We start from the raw sequence: 23,388 nt of genomic DNA on the forward strand, positions 1-23,388 counted from the left end.
TTCGCCCTTCTTTTTCCGCAACAACGGGTCGCGTCGACGACGGGAACGTCCGTTAATTCCCCATGGATCGCAAGAACGCTCTCTCTCTCTCCTCGTTCGTGGCAATCTCGCGCGCGAGGGAAAAAGGAGGAGTATCGAAATTCTCGCTGTCCTGAAAATTAATTACGGTATGCCGGCGAAAGGTAGGGACAGAGAGAGAAAGAGAGAGAAATGGGAAGAGGGATATTTCCCAGGTAATTCGTCACGCGGCCGTTTAGCGAGGGAGGGATTTGAGGCTCGGGCTACTCCAACAGCCAACTCCGCCGACGTCATTCGCTAGCAATTTCAGCAACACTCGAGACACATTGTGGGCCCTCGTGTAGCGCGCGATGCTCCGACGAGATGCCGTATAAGTGGAAGTGCTTCTCGAGTGGCGCAACCACGAGTTTCTCTCTCTCTCTCGATTGTTTAGTCGATTTGTACTCGCGTCCGTTTTCTATCGTACCCCTTCGCTTTCCACGCTCTGATTGGCCTCGGCTCGTTACATCTAAATATAACAGAATTTCGCCCAGTCGATTCGCCGGGCGATTGTGTGCGCGCGCGGAAACGGAAACGATGACAAAGACGAAGAGTCGCTGCTATACAGAGGGATCGTCGCTTCTCTGCCGAGGGTTGGTCACGAAAGAAGCGCGGATAGAGAGTATCTTGGAAATAAGTACCACTCTGAAACAAAGTACCCGTGATAAACTCCCCCATTTTTAGCGACTAATCCGCTAATCTCTAGAGTGGTCCATTTAAAACGTAACGAGTTCTTTTGAATAACAAAAATAGAATCATATTTTTGTTTTCTTATCGTCAATTCAACGTACACAAAAGAAAGCTAATTTTCCATGAAAAATGAAAAATAATTCAACATTTTTTGAATGGCAAAATCTAACTAAATGTATACTTACGTACAACTAAGAACTTAATTTTGAATAAAAATATAAGATTTTAGTTTAAAAAAAAATATTCTTAATTATATAAAATTCTTATCTCTCACGAGACAATTTAGAGTGAAATACTGCCTGTCGTTTTGATGATGCTATACGCGTCATAAAAGTCTTTTTCGCGGTATTGTTCGAAATTCGTTTTTTCGGGAAAAATACGGACGGAAATGAAAATATCTATTCTACTGTCGGCTACTGTGCTGACCGTCGAGTATTGTGTCGCAGATTCGTAATGGGCGGCCTTAATGCAAACGCGTATTCTACGGAAGCGACGCGAAAGGACAGTCGAGATATATTTAAACGCAACTACGAGAGCTGCTGATTCACCTCGGGATTTCACAAGCTCCGTCTGCTTCGTACGAATCGGCACACACAGCCAAAAATGTCCGAAAAGTGGGCCAGATAATAGTTCTCAATTCTTTGATTAATTGTTTCGTAGAATGCTTGACGATATAATTAAAAACATATATGATTTATTATAATTATATTAATATGCTTATACTTAATATGATATAATTATAATAAATCGTATATTTTTTTTATTATCATCAAGTATTGTATGAAACTTATTAATTAAAAAATTGCAGTTTCAAAAAAATAGGTATCGTGATGTCATATGACAAGGGAAAAAGATGTGAAAGATATATAATAATATATTTGATCGGAATATAATAGAATATAATTAATACGTTATTTTTCACTCGAGTCAACACAACTACGTGGACATTAACCGAGCTCAAAGAGAGGCTCAATGTCGACGGGAACCAAAATTATCCGACATTTGCATATCTCCATCTCGCGAGCGACGATTGACTAACAATGCAGCGCGGTTGACGGGCCGGAAGAGCGCAACCCATCGCCACCTTTATTGTCCGGGTTATCTTCGTGGTTGTCGTAACACAGGCATTGCTTACGAGCGAAAACAAATACCGTTTTCCTTGTAAATTAGGGCGGATCGGGGTGTGCAAACCCAACAATGTATAACTGCCGTTTGTTTTCTCTGCGCGTATAGTTGCGTAGAATACGGACCATTATTCCGCACGTGCGTTAAAGCGCATTCCTTGAGGCGATGCAACGGCTTGCATTACGTTGCGTCTCGCTGCTTGCAGAAATAACAACTGCTTTGTTATACCTTGATTCTCTTGATGTATAAGAAGATGGATTCGATCTTGATCGAAGAGAATGTTATACGCCACGCGTGCATATAATGTGCAATTTACTATTTTCGAAGAACCATTTTTCGTCGGGATAATTGTTGAATATTTATATTATATAATACAAAGAAAAAGAAATAACTGCTACGAATTTAACTCTTTTTATAATTTATTTTGTAATATGATCCAGTTAATAAATGTAATTCGTATAGATTATATTATCTCATTATGAATTATAAAATTTAATGACTTTAAAAGAGCATAAATATACTATTAACTTTTACATGTTCCATGTCTTTTAAAATATTAATGTGCATTAACTGTATCATAAACGATATTATTTATAAATCAACATATATACATATCATCGCACTATTTTGATAAATCACGCGGAAATATGTGATTTTCCTACGCCTCTACTTACGTATACCGTTGCGAGAATGTCACCCCATAAAATTGTAATTGCAATTATGCGCGCCATATTTTTTTTTCAACATTTATAACGCTCTCTCGCGACCGGCGAATAGTCACGTTCGCACTCGCACCGCGCCGGATTTATGCCGGCCATGCATTTCCGAATCCAGCGCGCACGATACGTCAGTTTTATTGCGTGCTTGATTAAATCGGTTTACGTATGGATGCTGCATTTAGCGACGATCCACGATCGCGTGATATTTCGATACGCGATAGTCGTTTCGCCGATCATCGTTTTACGCGTGTCCGTATATCGTGCGTCAGGTGGAGGGTCACAGTTGGATCGATGATAATTATTAATGTTGTAACGAATCGCATGGCTCGCTCACGCGATATCGCGCGTCATAGATCACTCGCACTGTATATATTCTAAATTCGCCTCTTGTCTCTTCCCTTTTTCGCCCTCGTTCGCCCACGCATTTCGTTTCCCAACCCCCGCTCTCGATGATTATTTATCAGCCTCTCGTCCTCTGTCATCGCCGGTTTCTGATGCGACGTAAAATCTCTCTTCATTTTTTCAAAGTAATAATTAAATATTTCGAATGAACAAATTTCGAGCGGCGCCAAAAAAATGTAAAAAATAATACAAAATATTAGTTTGAAAAATTCAGTAGAAAAAATCCATTATACTTCTAAATGATACATCCCAGAGAGATGCGAGCTTTAATTATGTATTCTATTTCCAAAGTGTACGTATAACGCCACATGTTGTTTTATTGGAATTTACTACAAAAATGGAGTATTAAATTTTCTCAACTTTTTCTATTTTTCCTTCTGTTTAAAATTTAATGAGCAAATTATTTTTTAAATTTATTTTGATGTTTGATGATTATAACATTGTAACGTATTGCCTAACGAGATCAAATATCGCGCAAACCTCTGCATGTTTTAAATTAATCTTCTCTTTCCTCTTTCGTTTGTTTTCGCGCATTTCCCATTCTCCATAACTATTTATCAGCCTCTCATCTGTCGTTGCCCGCCGCTTTCCGACTCGACAGTCGGACGCATAATTCCTCTTCGTTCTGAAATGGTTTTTCGGCGCAAACGACATTGCCCTTCGTTCCTATCGGCATTATTTCTGAATTATCGGCGTTACGTTGCACTCTGACAAAACTATCTGGCGACGCCGCGTAAATCACAAGACGCGTATTCTCTTTCGCGAAAAGAATTACTTGTGAAATATTCTTGTCACAAATAATACTCGCAAGCGATGAATCAACGCAATTGTCATCGATATCGCTTTTTTGTATATTTGTGCAATTCTTTTTATTTTTACATAAATCATAAATATATATTTAATAATATAATTTAAAGTAGTAAAATTAATGTTTTGACAATCAGAATATCTTGTCAAATCGATCCGGAAAAGATACTTGTATAATATTATACGCTTTAGAGGAAGATTTATCTCTATAATTTGCTTCATTGCGACCGTGTAGTTTCATTACGAGAGATTTTCACGGACAAATTAAAATGTGCGAGCTTCTCGCGCATTCTCAGTTTTCACGTTGACCGATCGCTCGTCCCTCGAGGTTGTCGCCAACTTTCGTGATTCATTAAGCGTGTAATGTTGCGCGCGTTCCTAGGAAGGGCCGGCTTTCTCTCTCTCTCTCTCTGCAATACGCGTCGAGTCTAATTCTAACCCTGTGTTAAATCAAGACGGTGTAATAAAGCCACGGCGATCCAATTATGATGAGCGACGTTGCCGTTTCGTGTTTAACTTAAATGAGAGACTCTAAAGCCGCGTGATACCGGCGCATTAACGTCACTTTCTCTCTTTGCAAAGAGTTGATTTAAAATAGAGCAAGCTCTCTTATTCGTATAAACTTATTGCACCCGAGAATCCCTCAAGCGAGAATCATATTCGTACAATGGTCTTCATCATCTTGTTTCTATACTTGCATTATTACATAATGTACGCGAGACCAATTTTAATGAATATACATTACATATATTCGAAATAATAATAATATTATCGAGTCAATTATCATTTTCTATTTTCGAATGATAATTAATTGTGTCACTAATTATACATATAATGTGTGATATAAAAATCGGCTATATGTACTTATTGATTATTTTATTTATATTAGGTATATTGAAAACAATTTTTAAATTAAATATTCATTTGAGAATAAATGACGGAAGAAGAATGCAAAGGATTCACTTATTATATCGACGTTTAATTATAAAGGGACTTGAGAATTGAAATAAATATGCGTTTGCTCTTTCATATCGCGTTACAATTGACAAAGAACATATATAGCAATAACGTTAACACGCACGTGCCCGCAACAAGGGTGTCATCCCTCAGGGCAATTAGATGTACTCTCTGGGAAAGAAAAAGATAAACGGCGGGTCAGCCCGCGCAATCTAATTCCAACCCTATGCAAATCGAGGCCGCCCTTAACTGGCTGACGTTTCAACCCTTGACACTCACCCCTAGTTGGCGCCATAGGTTCGTACACGTAATTCCGCAATACTACTTCCTTCGATTCTGTACAACGTGCCTTAAATTAACTCCAGCTGCTCCTCGTGCGTTTGTCTCTCCCCTATATAAGAACTTTCTGTTTAGCTACCTCCTGCGTACAACAGCCAATTTTAACGAAAGTTTTTTTATCGTAAAATTTGCAAGTCGAGAAATAAGTCTGTATAATAATATCCATAATTTAAAACATTAAACAAAATTTTAATCTCTCTTCTTCTCAAATCAGTCACTAATGCTCTATCGATGAAATATCTATATATATATAAATATTCACTTATTTTGAATAATTTAGTTTTATAATAATTTATTGAATAATTAACCGATGTAATCCCTTGATTATTAACTGATTTATTACTGTCACGGATTATTTTATTTTCTATATTTACTGACCGTGACATATAACATTTCTCTCACTGTCTAGTAAGAGAAAGTAACAGTATACTTGGTTCAAACATAACTCCTCTAGACTTTTCGGAAACGTTATATTTCTCTACGAAAATAATACGCTTGCGACACAAAGAATATTCTTCCGGAAGCGAATATCTTTCTACTTCGTCGCGACATATATTCCTCGGTGCGACTGCTAACACAAAATCGTCTTTTTATCTGACTATATCTCCTCTCGTATCTCCGCGCACCGCTGTTCTCGACTCATATAAATCATGATGAATGAGAAAACAAGCAGCGCGCGCGTCGTACTTGAAAACATCCCCTGCGCAATATTCCTATCTCTTCCTTTCCTTCCCCATCCACCCTCTCTCTCTCTCTCTCTCCCTCTCTCGACTCCCGGTACTAATTCCAACAAAAGGACCTCTTCCGCACATGGCTGGTCCTACGCGGCGCGGAAAATGGAAAACACACCGCGCAAACACGATTCGCTCCCTGGCCGTCCGAAACACGTTGCCGGGTGGATTTTGCCGATGAAGGGTGGTGGTGGTCGTCGCTGGAGTGAGACAGCGAAAACGGGGGTGTTTCGCCCCATTCTGCCTGCGAGCTTTTCTACCCAAGTTACGTCGACAAGGGGGTGGATGATAGTGTGGCAATTCACGGATGAATGTCGCTCGAGTTATAATTGCAACGAGCCATAATTAGTTTTCGAAATTTAATTATTTCCGTGTTACGCGATAAATGCCGCCGGGTAACATTCGTAAAAGCCTCTTCGCGAAGAATTTATTTGACGATTTTACCGCTACGCGTAACGTACACGTTAATTTCATTTCGGGTGACTTCTCGAACGTCGGACTGGGGAGAATTCCTGTAATTGCGAATCGTTCGTCCGCGTTTCGCCAAATGGACATTACGTTTTACTTACGCCGACTAAAACTGGGCGTCTGCCGGCGAAAGCAATTTCTCTGGGATTTAGCTAAATACAAGTTTATCGTTTTCCACGTGTACGTACGTGAATGTATGCGTTTTGCTCATTGTTTTCTCCCGGTATAATAAAATCACCGTTTTCAAATAATATCACATTTAAAATATTTGAAAATATAATTAATTAAAAGACAAATAATTAAATTGACTTTTGTATATTTTTTTCTGTTAATTGTTTTTATAGTGTTCAGCGCATAGATATTCGTAAAATCTAGCTGTCGCGAGATCATAAATCGTCAGGATAAATCCATTGGTCAATCTTTAAAATCGCGATTCTGCAGACTGCACCGCTCGAAGGCTCCATTAGCGATATGAAATTTTTCGTTATGCACATGGTGCTCCCACGTCGATGTGCAAAGTTAAAAGTAAAAGTTAATTGAACGCATGGCATACTACAGCCCGACATGTTTACATTGCGATTTATCTCTCCATCGGCAACGCTTTTGCCATTTTCGTTAAGATAATTGCAACTGAATAGAGGCTTGATTAAAGCTGACAGATACACGTGGTGGATGATCGCTCATTTCGATTATTCATATTTTTTATGCGAAAAGAGCTCTAATTGTACATTTATTCCGAGGTGCGAGCATAATTCACGGTGCATAACGGAATAAACACAAGGAACTTTGTCGGTTACGGCAATTTCTCATATGCTTTGCGTCATGCTTTCGTCTATGTATATCCTTGAATACACATTATTACATCGTAATGCATGCGTATTGTGAAATGGAAAATATAAAAAAAGTTATTAATTGATATTATGGCAAAGAGTTTTATTGCTTTTATTTTCATTTATGCGTTCACAGTTAGCTGTAATTGAAATTAAATTCAGAAATCAACGAATGGATCGGAGTTACGTAATTAATGATAAGTACTTACGTTTTTGCTAACGATTTTAAAATTTTATTCTGGGCAGCGCTGAAATGAAATAAAAATACGTGCTCGCGTATATGAATGTGTACTTACACATACATACGTATTTTATTATAACCAATTTCACATCGCGAATATTTTATATTTTGTGAAATGTGCTGCTTGTGTAATTGAATTTTAAAGATTAAACGTTTTTGATTGCTACGTAATGTATAACGATCAATGATTATAATATCAATCTTGATATCTGTATTGACATTGATATTGTAGTGGCTGATTGTCACATTACCATGTAGCAATTGAAATCTTTTATTTTTTTTTTCAATTTAATTGTTGATATTTGTTTCCATTTGTCATAATTGTAGCTTAAATTCTTTACGTGCCGATGACATAAATACCGTTGCATATTCATATTCACGCTTATTGAAAATAAAATATTTAATTGCGAAGAAAAGTTTGACAGGTTCTGAGCGCAGTGTTGAACAATGTGCATTTGTTGTCGCCACCATTATGCGTGTTTGTTAATTGCGTTTTTAGAAATTAATATCATCGCTCTTGCCAACAGTTTGCATTCCGTGTTCATTGTTCCGCATTCTAAGGGCAAATATGTTTACATACGCGCGCACACATACATACACACATGCATGTGACGCTGTTAAAAATTTATCAATACGCAGGCCACGCAAATGTTGGAACGATATTTCATCTCTCGGATCTTTACATCGCTACCATGGTTTTGTAATTCAGCACGTTCCCGCATTTTTGTGACGCATGACGTATATACTAGCTTACACATGTAATCATATATGTGATAAAAATTAAAAAGGCTGTTATAAAAATTCAGGAAAAGAGGATTTAAAATATTATATTATTTATTAAATTTTAGTTTCTATTAAAGTCAAATTTTTTATTAATTCTTTAATATTGATATATTAATAAAAAGTTAAAATGATTTTTACTGTAGGGAATAATTGTATATTCAATTTTTATATATTTTGATCTAATATTTATATGTATCAAATATAATTTTGACTAAAAAATTTACATACACATACGTTACGTTTTTGTAATAATTAATTGTTGCTCTGCCAATTATGTTTTCGAGTTTCATATAAATATTAATCTAATAGGACCCTTATGAGATGAAATGTTGTTTCAATATGCGGCAAATTATCACCCTGCGTAATTTTCGTCTTCATTAGAAACAGACGCACGAATTCTAAGGATGAATGCGGGCGACATCTTAAAAATTTATAGACATCACCAGTCGCACCCTCTTGGCGACTATTCAAACGGATCCTTACAAAAGCTGTCTCCCTCCGAAATATCGTTCGGTGCTTTGCTTGCGTGTCGCACCCTCGAAACTCACCCTCTCTCGCACTATGGTTTATGAATCTTTTAAGAATGCATCTTGGTATAGAAAACCGACGACGCGATCTTTGTTCAGCGAACTCGTTTACAAGATGTCTCGAATTTGTTAAGAGTCTGGAGAAATGATTAAAAATCGAAATTAATCGAATTTCTCACGACGTTGAAACAATATTAAATGTTATTATTATTAGATACATATACGTACACACGGATAAAAGATTTTCAAAAATGCAAAAAGATTTTTAAATTTTAAAGAAATAATCCTTAAATATGATTCGTACATTTTTTCCTTATCATTTATATTTATGGTTTTCGAATAATTGAAATTGATTAAAAATTTAAAAAGACGAAGATAAATACTGTTAATATACATAACATATATATATTAATAACATATTTAGTGAACAATTAATATAATAATTAAAAATTTCGCAAATTTAGTATTTAATAAATTTTAGCATATGTACTAATAATAAATACACGTAAGTGTATCGATTTTCTCCATCCTCCCTGTTTTCATCATAATTTATTATAACATTTGTAACTGATAAAGGAAAAGATTCTTTGATATAGCATAATAACTTTATCAAATAGAAATAAAACTTTTAAGCTATTTCAGGTATTTGCAAAATCGTCTCTAATGAAGCTTGTTTCATTGTATGTTTTAGCGATCATGGCACATTTCTTCTTCCTGGCTGCTTTCTTCTGGCTGAACACGATGTGCTTCAACATCTGGTGGACATTTCGGTGAGTCATGATATTTTCCATCATTACGTCAGTTTTGAAAAATGAATATGCTTTCAAGCGCGAATGGAATTGCACATGGATATGTGCAATATAATACGAGATCCGTTATTTCATGATCTCAAGAATGATCTTTATGAAACATAATTTTGAATAATTGTTAGGTAGGCTATTGAAGTCTCCATAATACTTTATACTTGAAAATATCTAAGAATTCGAATATCCTTTGGTACTTTAGATGTTCGTAATCTTACGTTATTGTTCTCTGAAAGTTTCTGGAATTTGCGGAATGTCGTTGTACCTCGCGACGTTATCTATAAAAATATTAAAGAAAGAAAAAAAATTACTCGAGACAAAGAAAAGACAGTACAGACACTTCATCGATTCTGCTGCATAATAGAATACCGATGCAGGATTTCATTATCGCGATATAGTAGATAAATTTATCGTTAAGTAGTAATAAAATGTAATAGTTAAACGTCGCGCAGTATGGACAGTATCCTATTTTCCTATAGATCCGAAGGAATTTCGAAATATTCGAGCGAGATATTATCGACTCGTAATCAAAAGTGTCGAAATAGAGAGAAAGAGATAAACATTTGCCTCGTAACCGGATAACGTTTTGCGGTTTTATCGATTTGAACCGGTTTAGCTTTAGAGCACGTTGCTTTTATTCCTAGAATAATAAAATACCTAATTATCCCGACGAATATCGATGGCGCGAGATAATAGCGGAATAAACCCTAATTAACGCGTCGCCTCATTATGTGGTCCGAAATAATTATACAATGCGGATAAATCGTCCCTACGCGGGCAAACGATCATAATAATTGAACTAAATTTCAAACGAGCTTTATTTGTTTCTTGCCTATGGCATTTTAGTATTTATTTAATAACTAATTAAAGTTTATTCATCCATGCATAATTATAAAAAGTATTAGAATTGCGCGAGAAAACATAAATCACAAATGCAATATGTATTCTCATTCCTGTCACGTCTCGTTCACGTAAACGCTCCGATTAAAGTACTATGCGGATTATAAATTTGTCTTTAAAATTCATATAACAAAATTTTTTGATCAACATCCGCAGTAATTATATATATTCAAAGGAAAAGTATCGAGTAAATAAAATTTTTATGGCAAAGAAAAAATTTTTTTTAAATGCCTTTTTCGATAATAATAATTTTTCTTATATTTAACAATAGTTATAATATAAATAATTACATCTTGAAAAACTGATAATTTCCCTCTGAGAAATCTGATATAGAAATAAAAAAATATATTACTTATATATTTCGCGTATAAAGAAATCTTGCTATACAGCGAGAAAAACTTTATATCTCTATAATACTTAAAAATATTTTACATAAGCTTTTTAAAAATGAACTTTATATAAATGGACATTAAATAAAGGGAATAAAAGACAATTATATATATTATGATTTGTAATCAAAAGTCGTGTAAGAATTGTGATCATTATATAGGAATAGTAGATTGTCGTCACACGAGAGGAGCTTTGCTCGTCGAAGGAGAATTAAGATGAGAGATTGGATCAGGATCACTCGGTCGGCTGGTTAATGTGATGCAACGCGGTCACTATATAACGGGTCTCTTCTTCGTCTTACTCTTGGCGTATACTCGGCTCCACTCTCTCACTTCCGCTTTCTTTCCACCGATCAATCGTCTCGTCTCTCGCACTGTACTTCTTTGCACGTTAGTTTACTCGGTTGATCGAGGATCTATCCATCGTCTGCATCTCGTCATGCTTAATTATTCACACTCGCTATTGAATCGGCGCGATTTATGATGCCCGCTTCGAGGTAGAAATTGATATAACAATTTCAGTTAACACAAAATCATATACTACTGTGCTCTCGCATATTTTATTACTCTTGGCTTTTGCATATTGTATTACAAACCAGTTGCAATTTAAATTTTACGATTTTATTGCGAAAAAAGTAATACAAAATGTGTATATTAATATAACATACTTTATTAAAAAATTATATCTGTAATATATATAATATTTCTACAATGTTGGTTAGCCCAACATTTTATGTTCTGTCGAAACATATCTCACTTTCTTGTAACCGTTTCAATTCATTCAACAATGATATTTAATAGCGATAATAAACCAGAACACCCGGCTTTTCGTGAACGTCGGCATGAATAACGACTAAAAATATTTAAACGCGTGCGGTAAGCCACGGTAAAGCATTTGCATCAACCACCCTGACTTTTCACGACCAGCGTGGTTCGATGAACTTGCACTCGCAAATGCCGTCCGCACGTTTATTTCCGTTTTTTTTATTTTTTATTTTTTTTTTTTACGTTTCTCCTTCTCACATATACACACTTCTCTTTCTCTTACACATACACACACAGAAGACATATACGCACCAAACTGTCGGCGACACGTGCGCCGGCGTGTTGTATCCACTTGTTGAAGTGTCAGCGGCACGTTGCGCGTTCACGGTGGCTGCACGGTGTGCTCCGTGATTTTCGAGCTGGAAAATTATCCTGATGTCATTTGCGGCTATGCGCGCGCGTTTACGCACGGTCGTTGCACTGACCACCACTGCTCGAGTATATCGATAATCTCTCTCTTTTTTTATTTATTTTTTTTTCTTACGGCCTGTCAGAGTTGCTACTATCGGCGATGTTTGTCTATCGCTTCGCTCATCGAATTGCGTGATGTCATACAAAATATTATCGTTCAAAAATCACCAAAATATCGCTAATTCGAAATCATAGATTTTCATGGAAAAATTTTTGAATATATAAATATTTCCATTTTCAAAGAGAGAATAAAATGACGCAAAATAAAATTTTTGAAATATATTTTTAAAAATAAATTATTCACAAAAAGGTATTTTTTTATAAATCTTGTTATATAGGCTAATTAATTTGAAAGCTTAATTTTCTAATCCACTGAAATAATATATTCAATAACCAATAATATTAAATATCCGATTTAATCGCAATAACTGAACATTTTAGTACAAATCCACTTCTAATGAACATATTCTATTGCTCTGGTCGTAAGCCCAATGATATTCCGCCCGCAAGTACCTTGTTTTACACAATGTCGAGTGCTGTATATATATCGAATCGAGAGAGCCAACTAATTTCGCGACTCGTGTAATTTTCTTGCGCTTCCGCGACAGAAGCAACCGAGCATTCGACGCTCTGCCACCCGTCGCACCAATTATACCAGCACTTGCGACATTATGCCATCAACGAGAACCTGATGCCATTACCGTTACGTTTAATTGCACGCGAAGGTCGTGTCGTGCGTTTTCCCGCGCGAGAAGTTTCGTCTTACGTGCTCATGTTTTCCGTCTTCTCTCTCTCTCTCTTTCTTCTCTCACTCTTGTACTTTGATACTCTCGCGCCTATATATTTTCTGAGAAATTGTTCAATTATCTAACATCCAAGCGACTTCCCACGGCCAACTATATAGCCGTCGAGTCGTACAACGCGACGTCGTGACCTCGACGACTTAGTGTTTCTCTAAATGAATTTGTACTCTGGTACCCACCAGCATCTTTTTCCCGACACGACGCACAAATTTTTCACAATATTCTTCACACTCTCTGCAGACCTCACATTTGTTCTCCGATAAAAATATTGTATAAATACGTTTACATAATAACGTTCGAATAAGTGCAATATATATACTTTCGACGATACTATCAATTTTGAGATTGTGTGCAATTAAAGTAAAGAATTCTCGCACTCTGCGAAAAACGCGAGCGAAGAAAGATTTATGAGTGGCAATTTTACGAGAGGGAAAAATTCTTTCTAACGACACTAGAGACCGATGTACCCCAATTGTTTGAATAAAATTGTCGTCTGTGTTGGAACTTTTAAAGTCGTCGTCGGTTTGGGAAAACGAATTCGCCTTTAACTCGAGTAACACACAATCGGTCATTGTCAACAACGAGAAGAAACTAATCTCAATGGTTTCCTGGCAAGACAATGACCGATCCAGTCGGTGAAAAGCAAAACAGAGCCAGCATGTATCGTCCTGCGAAGAATGGTCAAGTGTTTTGCCGTTCTTGTATATATGTACAGTTCGTTATGGTCCGTTCCCCCGAAGGACTAGCTCATTAACTTCGTTTATCTCGCTCTCTCGATAGAGCCGGTCTCCTCGATTTTTTGGTCGCGCGCGAATAAGCGACTGACGCGAATGATTAAGTGTCTTAACAACGAATATTTGCCACTGGCGAATATTTTTCTCGATAAAAATTTTACGAGAATAGAAAAAGATTTTAACGCGCGCGTATAATTTGCACCTTAGAAACCTGAAGCGTGTGCAAACTTGATTCATTTAATTTTTTTTCTACGGAAAAATATATCTTAAATTATAGAGTATATATATATATATATATATATATATATTCGCTAATATACCTCGTTTATCATCTCTTATTAATTGCAAAATGCTAGAATTAAGAAGATGCTTAATCGACTAAGAAAAGGCTATGATGAGACCGTGATTAACTATACTGGGCTTAATCTTATCGCGTGGCGACCGCGTCGTAATGGTAGTCGATTAAGCTCCCTTCTGTGCTCTTACGAGAGCAACTCATTATCTTTCTTCCCTCGTTCTCCAGAGTCACCAGATTTTTTTCCACCGGCCCTTCCACTAATCTGCTTCCCAATCCCGCATCGATGGACCTCTTATACCTAACTCGACAAATTTCCGCTTCGCCGATTATTGTCGGAATTGTCGCATCGGTTATATCTCACGATTTATATCTCTCGAATCGCCTTTAATTCGATCTCTGTTCTTAAAAAAAAAAAATTGTCGATTTCAACGTTGGTTAATTGTAAATAGATCGATTCATTGATGAGTCTGATGTTTGAACGTTAGAGTCGATGCCAAGAAAATCGTGTGACCCAAATATTCGAAACTAGGCCTCCGTGAGTGAGAAAGCGCTCGTCGAATTTCGCAAGGCACAATGGCCTTCTTGTATAACTGCAATATGTATATCGGACTGGTCCATCGGGGGGAAGGACCGGGACGAGACCTCTCCTCCTCCACGGTCAGTAGTCACGTTCGCGCGAGATTATATCTCGTGTAACTCGATCCTGTTGTGGATTATTCGTCTCGTTGCATGAATAATTCCGGCACGAAGAATTACTTACCGAGAAAAATGCGGAAAAATTCTGCGATTAGAGATTAGCTTTTTTTTTTTTTATATTTGTTCTTATATAATATTCTTATTTATATACATAAAATATATAGAGTTGTGATAAATTAAAAGAAATAATTTTTTTTAAATAAAAAAATAAATTGATGAACAACTATTTATCTCTATTAAAAAAAAATATATATATATATATATATATATATATAAATTTTACGAAATATTAATAGAAACATAAATGATTAATTTTATTAAACTCAATTTATTAGCTGCACCCTAAATGCCGAAATATATGCATAATACATATATATCGATGCATTTTTCTCGAGCATTCGCCACCTTCGTCTGTTATATAAACTCAGAATTTGAGGTCCTCCGGCTTTCGAAAATCAACAGAGCTGAGAGCAAACTTGTCCGGAATACGCGGAGCACACTCTCGGTCCAAGTGCGGCGAGATACTCGTGCGAGGCTCCGTTGCAGGCAAACGCGGAAAGCACAGCAAACCGACAGCTACGACCGCAAACGCGACGGTCAGCGTGTAGATATCTTGTTGCGACGGCGGCGGCCGCCGCAGTCTCGAGCACCCGACGAAGAAGTTGCTGCCAGGCCGAGTTTCGAAGTCGCCGGGCGGTTAAGCTAATTTAGGGTCACGGACGAGAGAAACTCCCGGCCGCGACCCGTCTCGAGTGCTATCGAACTCGGAGCGAGATCGAGCAGTAAAGCGAAATCGCGCGCGTATATACAGGTATTCGATTTCGAATGACTGGCAATCATTCTACCGAGGTTCTCTAACGAGGTTCAAACGTCTGCAACGAGCTTCGCCTTTACGGTATGCGAGAATGCTCGAAGAAGCAAATTGATAAAGGTGGATAGAGGGATAAAGCGATTTTACATACATCAGTCTTTTATGAGATTGAAAAAATAAAAATTAATTCTCTGATTTTAGATGTTTCTAAATTGTAAATTTGGGAAACGGACTAATTAAGTGCAGAAATTAGCGGAACAAACTTGTTTTTAAATTCTATATTTAATTTAAATTTGAACAAATTAAAAACTCTGCGCTATAATCTGCAAAATAATAATTTTTGCGCTTGGTTCATTTTCTGAATTTATATTTATTGTATGTATCAGAGGCTTTTCGTTTTATTATACCTACTCTTAAACTTGCACAGAAGAATTTTCTCTTAGAATTTCTCCTGAAAATCATAGTAATCGTGGGACAATATGGTATTGGAAAAATTTAATAAGAATTTCTCTAATTAATATATACCGCAATAAAAATATTAATATCTACAATAAGATATAAAATATGTTTGATTAATTTTATTGTAATAAGTATTAATCACGCGCACGATTACCATATGATTTTCAGATTTTCAAATTCTAATTGTTTCCATGCGATTATGAAAAATTTGCTAAATTCTTCATATATATAGCTTCTAATCTCGCACGGAAGGTGCGGTTCGCTTGGAAAGAAGCTACGCGTTCGTCTTTCTAGATCACAGCGGGTTAACGACTTCGGCGTGCTTCCTCCTCCTCCTTTTCGCGGCGTTGCTCGTTATGCGTTAGATAATGCATGCAAATTACGTTAACGTAACGTGACTGTCGGCTCTAAAAGCCGGAGGACCTCGGCCGGTTTTGCCAGTCAACGACTCGCCCGTGTAAAGATAGACGAATAATCGTCGCTGCGCTCACTCACGGTGTGCGCAGCCTCCATTCCCGCAGTCTATTATGCGACTGTCGGCTATGGCGGTGTCATGAATGCGGTGTCGCCCGCGGGAACCGCCGGTGGCAAACCGACCGAAGTGAATCACGCGAGCTTTAGAATTCAGGACACGTGTTGCTGCTGGTCGTATTCCCGCTCTTCGGGATTTTATTTTCCGCGCGTTGTGATCTTCGGATTCAGATTCGATTTGTTCCGGAGCGTTTCCTATCCGCGAACCGTTTGATTCGGTTTTCGCGTAAACTGACCATACCGGGATATCCGGCGGAAATACCGGAAAATGCAAAGCGTTGTTTTTTTTCTTCTCTTTTTTTTTTCTTTTTTTGCGAAATTTATATTTACTTTTCCTTAACAAGAATCTACCGAAAAAAATTACTAGATTCTTCTCGCAACTCGATTTGAATGTTGTTTATTCTCGTCTCGATAATTTAATTCGCGTAACAATTTATTATCATTTTGAATATACAAATAACTTGTGTCCGTTCACCCATAAAATTACATAATGGCATATATTTACGCCGTAAATTTCTAAAGGCATAAATAATTAGCCAATAGTTGAAATGTTTATCGTCATCATTTCCATATTAAATCTCTAGACGTTGCTAAGTGTTGAGATCCCATGAACCGACGTGGCTTCCAACTTGACTCATTAGCTACCGCGGAGCACTTTCTTTCTCTCTCTCTCTCTCTCTCTTTCTCCTATGTAATATACCTATATATATATGTATATATGATGGACACCGACTCGGCCAGAACGGCTTGAGTGAATCACGCGAAACCTTTAGAGAACTCACGCGCCGCCGGGGTTCTCCAACACGAGCGCGATACTTCATCGTATCTTCGCTACACGTATTTTTGTTCCCCTTTGGTACGTAGAAGATATATTTTCCGCGAAATAAAGCAGGGTTTATTACCATGATCGACGTTGCCCTCCCTCCGACTTTGCGCGCGTGATGAAATTCTCTGTACCACGGTAATCGCGAACGTGTAGGGAGAACAGAATGAAAACGAATCACGCGGGGCACAGTAGTCCGCGTCAGGATACAGCAGCCGATTTCCTTCGAACTGGATCGGTGGGGCGTCTCAGGAGCCTCGCTCTGCTCCTCGGTTCGGGTCGTGTCGCGACTACATAATGCGCCATTTGCATAACACAATTGCGCGATACAGTCACGCAGGACGACGCTGCCCCGCACGTCCATCCGCCTGTTGTAATAACGCAAAATAACATAATATATTATAGTAATCACGTTAAATTGCTGCAACTTAGCTTGCCTTTCTGCTATTTCCAGACGGCAACGCCACGTGTTTCGCATGACGAGTTACGACTTTTATTCTCTCACTTATCGCTAATTTACGCGGACAATTTTCTCGAAATCTCAGCGAAGAAAAAAAATGCGTTATTAATGAAAAGTTTTCAGTCAATTACATCGTATAAGGTTTTGTTTAAAAATATACAGTTTCCTTTATATTTTAATTCCCTTATTAATATTGGTCACAGTCTTTTTCGTCGCGTGTTAATTTCCAGATCGCAGACGTTTCATTAGGAATTCATTGAATTTTATAAATGATCTACGTTCGTCGCGAACAAACTACGAGAAAACGTCTTCATAGACATTCACGAGAACAAAAGTTGCCTTGGCGCGAATGTACTCGCAGACATCACTATATCAAGAACGCTTCTCGTGTACCGTGAACAAACCAAGTAAATCATGAACGGTCGTTAGAATTCAGAGCCTGGTTCTCTCGAGACTGGAGCAGAGAAAAGAGTATCTCTCGGTGAGCGGTGCCAAAGATTCATGCTATAGTTCGTATACTTCTTGTCGATACTTTTATACTTTTTTTTCTTTCTCTAACTTTTTCACCCCCGTCTGTATCTTTTTATCCCGATCTCATCTCGTGACAAATTTTTTTTTTAATTTTTACTAACAGAGTCAAGAAATGATAAACACACATTCAGTATGATGTATATAAAATTTTCTAATAATATAATTAATTTCTTATTTCTATTCTTTTCTCTATTTCTTAACTCAATGAAAATTATACGCTTTGTTATTTTTTCATTTACACAAGTTTTCAATATTTGATCTCGTAACGCAGGTTATCGATCAAATATAATTACAATAGTTGTACATAGTATAATTTTGTGTTGCATATTTTAAAGAATTTTCTCATATGTATAGAGTTTATATTTTCTCAGATTATTATCCATTTTCTTAATTTTAAGAATTTCTCGTTATTTCATCGCGTATTATCTCACGTTCCATCGTACTTTTCCGCGTGCTTTCGTAATGACGTTAAAATTCCCTTGTGATCTCAGCTCTCCGGAGCCCCATTTGCTTCGTTAGCATACGTTAATTTGTTGTTAATTAATATACAGTGGCAATTACTTGACATTTCTTCGCTTTGTGTATAATCCGGTGGATCAACAAAAGCTAAATTTCTCGTCATTATCTCTCGCGCATCTTCTTCGTTATATGCCACGTTGTTATATTAAGAGAATGTGTTCGTCACGCATGTGCGAACATGCGTTGGGAAGCTGGTGCCAAGTTACATGACAATCTTTCGCCGCATCGTCATTTTTTATCTTACTGTGCTTCGCAGTATTTCTACGATAATATTATGCAATGGAATTGCATAAATTAAGCAAATTATAAAGTGCATAAGCCATAAGTGCATACGTAACATGCATAAACCAGGCGAACGCAAAGTTACTTAGGGCGTATAATTCAATAATTAACTGTAAACACTTTGACGAGTAGCATTCGAGAAAGAAAGAAAGAGAGAGGAAAAATGCGTATGAAAAGTAATCTACAACTTTTAAAACGCGATTATGTTGATTAAAATCGTCTAAGTCTCCCATTCAATTTCGTAGCAAAATTGCGAGAGTTAAATTCCAACTTTCATGTATTTTCTTATGTACTGACAATGAGCTTGTAGAAAGCTATTTTCGAGAACATTAATTAAAAGTAACTAAGATTTAACTGATTTCTTTTTCCTTCAGAAAAACAAAACACGAAAGTAACAGAGTTTTCACTCAAACTTTGATAGAATTTAGCCGCTTTTACTAACGAACTACAATAACATACGTATTGTCGCACAAATCAAGAAAATAAAATACCTTACAGTTTTGCAACAAAGTTGAACTTGCGTAAGATGTTATTTACAAAGTTTTTATATCAAAATTTCTTACGTTTCAGTAACATAAATCATCCTTTTTTTTATAGTTATACAAGATACAAAAGTTTCTATTATATATAACGAAAAATAATAAATGAAATTGAAGAGGAAAAATCATAAACGCGAATGATTGAAGTTTAAGAGAGAATGCAGTACGACAGTTTGAAATTGTTTTCACGGCTGAAGTTGTTTGTACGAAGGGACAAGTTTCCGCGTATTTATGAAAAAGAAGAAGAAAAAAACGAAAAGGTATTGCATCGAAAGGACGTAACGTACAACTCGTCCGGCGATTCTCTGGCAGTGAACCCTCAGAAGCGTGACATTGTCAGGGATCGTATTGCATGATACGCTCATCTTCCGTGACCATGGTTTGCAATGATTGCACGCTTAGTCAGTCAGGGTTCGCTGAATTTAAACCGGTACGACGCAATGATAGATACAATCAGTAGTAGGTTACCTCCTCGAACCATCGATTAAGTAATTTCTCAATTCAAAAGGAAATTAAATCATTCTTCCCAGTCTCTTCTCTCTTGCACTCTTCGCAGAATATAGGAATGTGCGCAATACATATACATATATTATCTTTCCTATATTATTTCATTTTTTTTTAACAAGCTGTGCTTGATGCTTCAATAAAATTATTATCGATAAAATCACGCGGCGAAAAATACATATAAAAACTAATCATACATTTTCAGATATCTCTATATATAGAATACCGTAAAAATGTTGCAAGAAGTATCGAGAAAAAATTCCGAGATCGAAATCATGATATAAGGAGAATATATCCGGACACTCGCGTTTTAAGCATCTAATATAAACTTTACTCAGCCTTTTCGTTAAACGAGGTCGTTTCGCGAGCCGGTCGCGAGCCACGCACGATACAACGAACTCGCAGAACAACGCCGGAGAAGGAAGCGAAAGGCAAGACCGAGACGGAGAGCGTCGACAAGAGTCGACGACCTCCGTGGCCGCAGGTTGCACCTGCATCACCTGTCGGACCCTGCCTTCGCGCTTTCTCGGCGATCCTCGGATCTCCGGCGAAAAAAAAAGGAAAAGCCGTCTGCCCATCTGCGGCAGAATCCGGTATGGAACACCGTACGAATGAACGGACGAACGTGCCGCGCGTTGCAGCGTGAAATTCTCGAATTTGCAAATTCCACGAAACCCTTTTAGCCTCTTTGGAATAATACGCGAGAGAGGTGCAACCGTGCGAGAGAGGCGAGAGGGCTCTTCGGCTATTCTCTTCACAGGTTGTTCGTTTCCCGGACGAACGCTCGATATAGGAACGCGCGACTCGAATTTCGGCATTAGATAAGCACTGGGAAATTTTCGTGATTTCAGCAGGAAATGTGCTCTTGCTGTTGCCTTCGTCAACGGATTTCTTAGAGTAATCCGATTTTTTATAAGGTAAAAATAAACGTACTTCCTCTAATATTACACCTTGATAAAAAAAAAATATTCACATAAATCCACTTAAAAAGTTAATTTAGAATAAAATTTTTAAAAAATTTTAATATTAAATATTTATTCGGACTTTTATATAAAACTTGACAGATTAGACGAAGAATCTCTAGATAATTGAAATGGAATTAATGTGACACTCTTTACATTTCTTTCCTTAACTTTTTAATGGAATAAAGTTCTGATTCTGCAACATGTGCGTTCTTGTACCCATGTGCATGTTGCGAGGCAGAAATGCAAGCTGCGTAAATTTGTAGTCGGAGAGTTCCTCCCTGCTGTTCCGTGTTCGAATGTGCGAAGAGCGTCGTTCGAAGCCGAGCATCTGTAACATAAAGCAAAACATGCAACGTTAAATTCTGGGGTGAATCCACGTCAAGTACATGTACACAGGGGGATATGTAGGAAATATCTATAGACGGGAAATCGTACTTGTATTGTGAAAGTTATGCTGGTCTCTTTTTAAAGAAATGCAAGTTTCTTGATTTTTATACACATGCACATGATGGTTCTATAAATTTATAAAAGTTTTTCTGCTAACAACTTTCTCAATAGAATATTTATTAATAGACGAGGAGCCTTTTTTAGGTAAACGTTTGATATCCGAAATGATCCACATAAAACGTCAGAGGAATAGTTTAAATTTACATAGCGACACTGATAAATTAAACGAGAATCTTGATCTGTTAATAGAAAAATTTACCAAAATCTAGCTTTGTGATTTTACATAACCGGGTTTTTTTGTTAGACTTTTGATATGAGTGCCGATTAGTTTAGTTGCTTTTATTTTTATTTTTATTTTCATATTTTATTTTTATATTTGTTTTTTTGCGTATATATGTATCGACTGTGTCGAGGTAGAATACCGCACAGTCGTTAGAGTGATGTGTCACGTGTAGCATCGTCTTCTCTCTGTTTTTGCTGTCGGGGTGAGTGTTCTTCCCGGTTCTTAATTTTTAATTCTTGTGAATTGTTCTACGTTTAATTTATACCATGTTGATTAGTGTTGGTAAGGGAGTCACTGCTCCGCTTCCTTCCTGACGATGGTCACCGTTAGGGAGACACTCCGACGGCCGGACGGTTTGAATAGGGAGGAGAATGATATTTAATTTATTTGCGGATTGTATGTATACGAGTTTTATAATTTTCTGATTGTACCGATTATCTTCTATTTTTGTTTCTTTGTATTTTGCAGCTACTGAAGAAGACCCGAAGACAAATGTATTGTCAAACAAATAATTATAACGAAAATTGTTTATTAATAGATGACTAGAAATTGAGAAAAAAATTGCAATATTGCAAATATTACATTTAAATTATTTACAGTTTGCTTTCTTTTCGAAACACTTTAAGAAAATATAATTTGATCTTAGAAATAAAACTCTGTGTATGAAACAACCATTATATTTGAATATCTTCAAATTCTGGAAATTATAACTACTTTCATTAGATGTGTTTTAAAGTACGAAAGATAATATTTGCAACGAAAATGTCATGTTACTTTATTACAATTTCAAAAACACGAAGGTAGAGTGCCGTATGAAATTTTCCGACGCGCAAAATGTGCATTTCTCCTATCTGAAATATATGCAAACATGAAAAGAGATTGCTTAGCAGTATATGTGAAAATCTCCGGCTCCGTGTTTATTTTCTATTCTTCGAAAGTGTGAAAATATAAAAAACACGAATTGTAAAGATCGATTTACCCTCCGTAAGAACGCTCAAGATGCCAAACGTTTTGCCGTTAGTTTTCATCGATGTCGATATTTTTGTACTTGAATTGTTTCGTAATACTCTTTTATAAGGGCACGGCTAAATGTAGTTCAAGAATTATGTCAGTTTCTTATTGCCATTGGCTCGATGCCATTCAAATAGCTCCTGCCATTTCTATATCTCTCTGCTGCGCTTATTAAAATATATATCGTCGAAAATACTTATAGAGAAACTCGTCGGGCGCGTGTTTATTCATATTTTTTTACTCCGGCTTAAGTCGCCTACGTGATCAGTATAATGGAGCCGGCGTCAAGAATATCAAGAAAATAACTTTGACACTCGAGCTCGGCGATATATATTCGGATATTATCCAACGCTGTGTTTGTGTGCAGAGAGAGAGAGAGAGAGATAATAATACTCGCGACGTTCAAATTCGTTTTATTCGCCCACGGGTTTCTTGTTGCGCGTTTAATAGGCCTCTTTAATTCCTCAACGATACGACCGGAGTATTAAAGCAAAGCTCGCACTGTTTATCGTTGTGTTAGGAAATAATTATTCGTTCTTTATGAAGCGTAACGGTAATTTGATACACATTTCCTATTCTCAGTCTCGTTTCCACAAAGCATCTACATATGACACCCATAGATTCTATCGGTGACCGAGAAACAAGTATAGATACGCGCGGGTGATCGTAGCGGTTTCCATTGTGCGTT

The 23,388-nt window shown here is 36.9% G+C and overlaps 1 protein-coding gene across 1 annotated transcript in view; it reads left to right on the forward strand.

The window, feature by feature from the left end:
* The window catches only part of mthl1 (adhesion G-protein coupled receptor methuselah-like 1), a 135,017-nt gene that overhangs the window by 40,451 nt on the left and 71,178 nt on the right, over nucleotides 1–23,388 (forward strand). The window contains exon 4 of the mRNA XM_085481394.1: nucleotides 9,368–9,446. Within this exon, the coding sequence (XP_085337520.1) occupies nucleotides 9,368–9,446 (79 nt within the window). The remainder of the gene's footprint in view (nucleotides 1–9,367; nucleotides 9,447–23,388) is intronic.

This window comes from Nylanderia fulva, unplaced genomic scaffold, assembly GCF_048542155.1.
Source record: "Nylanderia fulva isolate GAGA-0341 unplaced genomic scaffold, ASM4854215v1 Scaffold18, whole genome shotgun sequence".
Taxonomy (NCBI): Eukaryota; Metazoa; Arthropoda; class Insecta; order Hymenoptera; family Formicidae; genus Nylanderia; species Nylanderia fulva.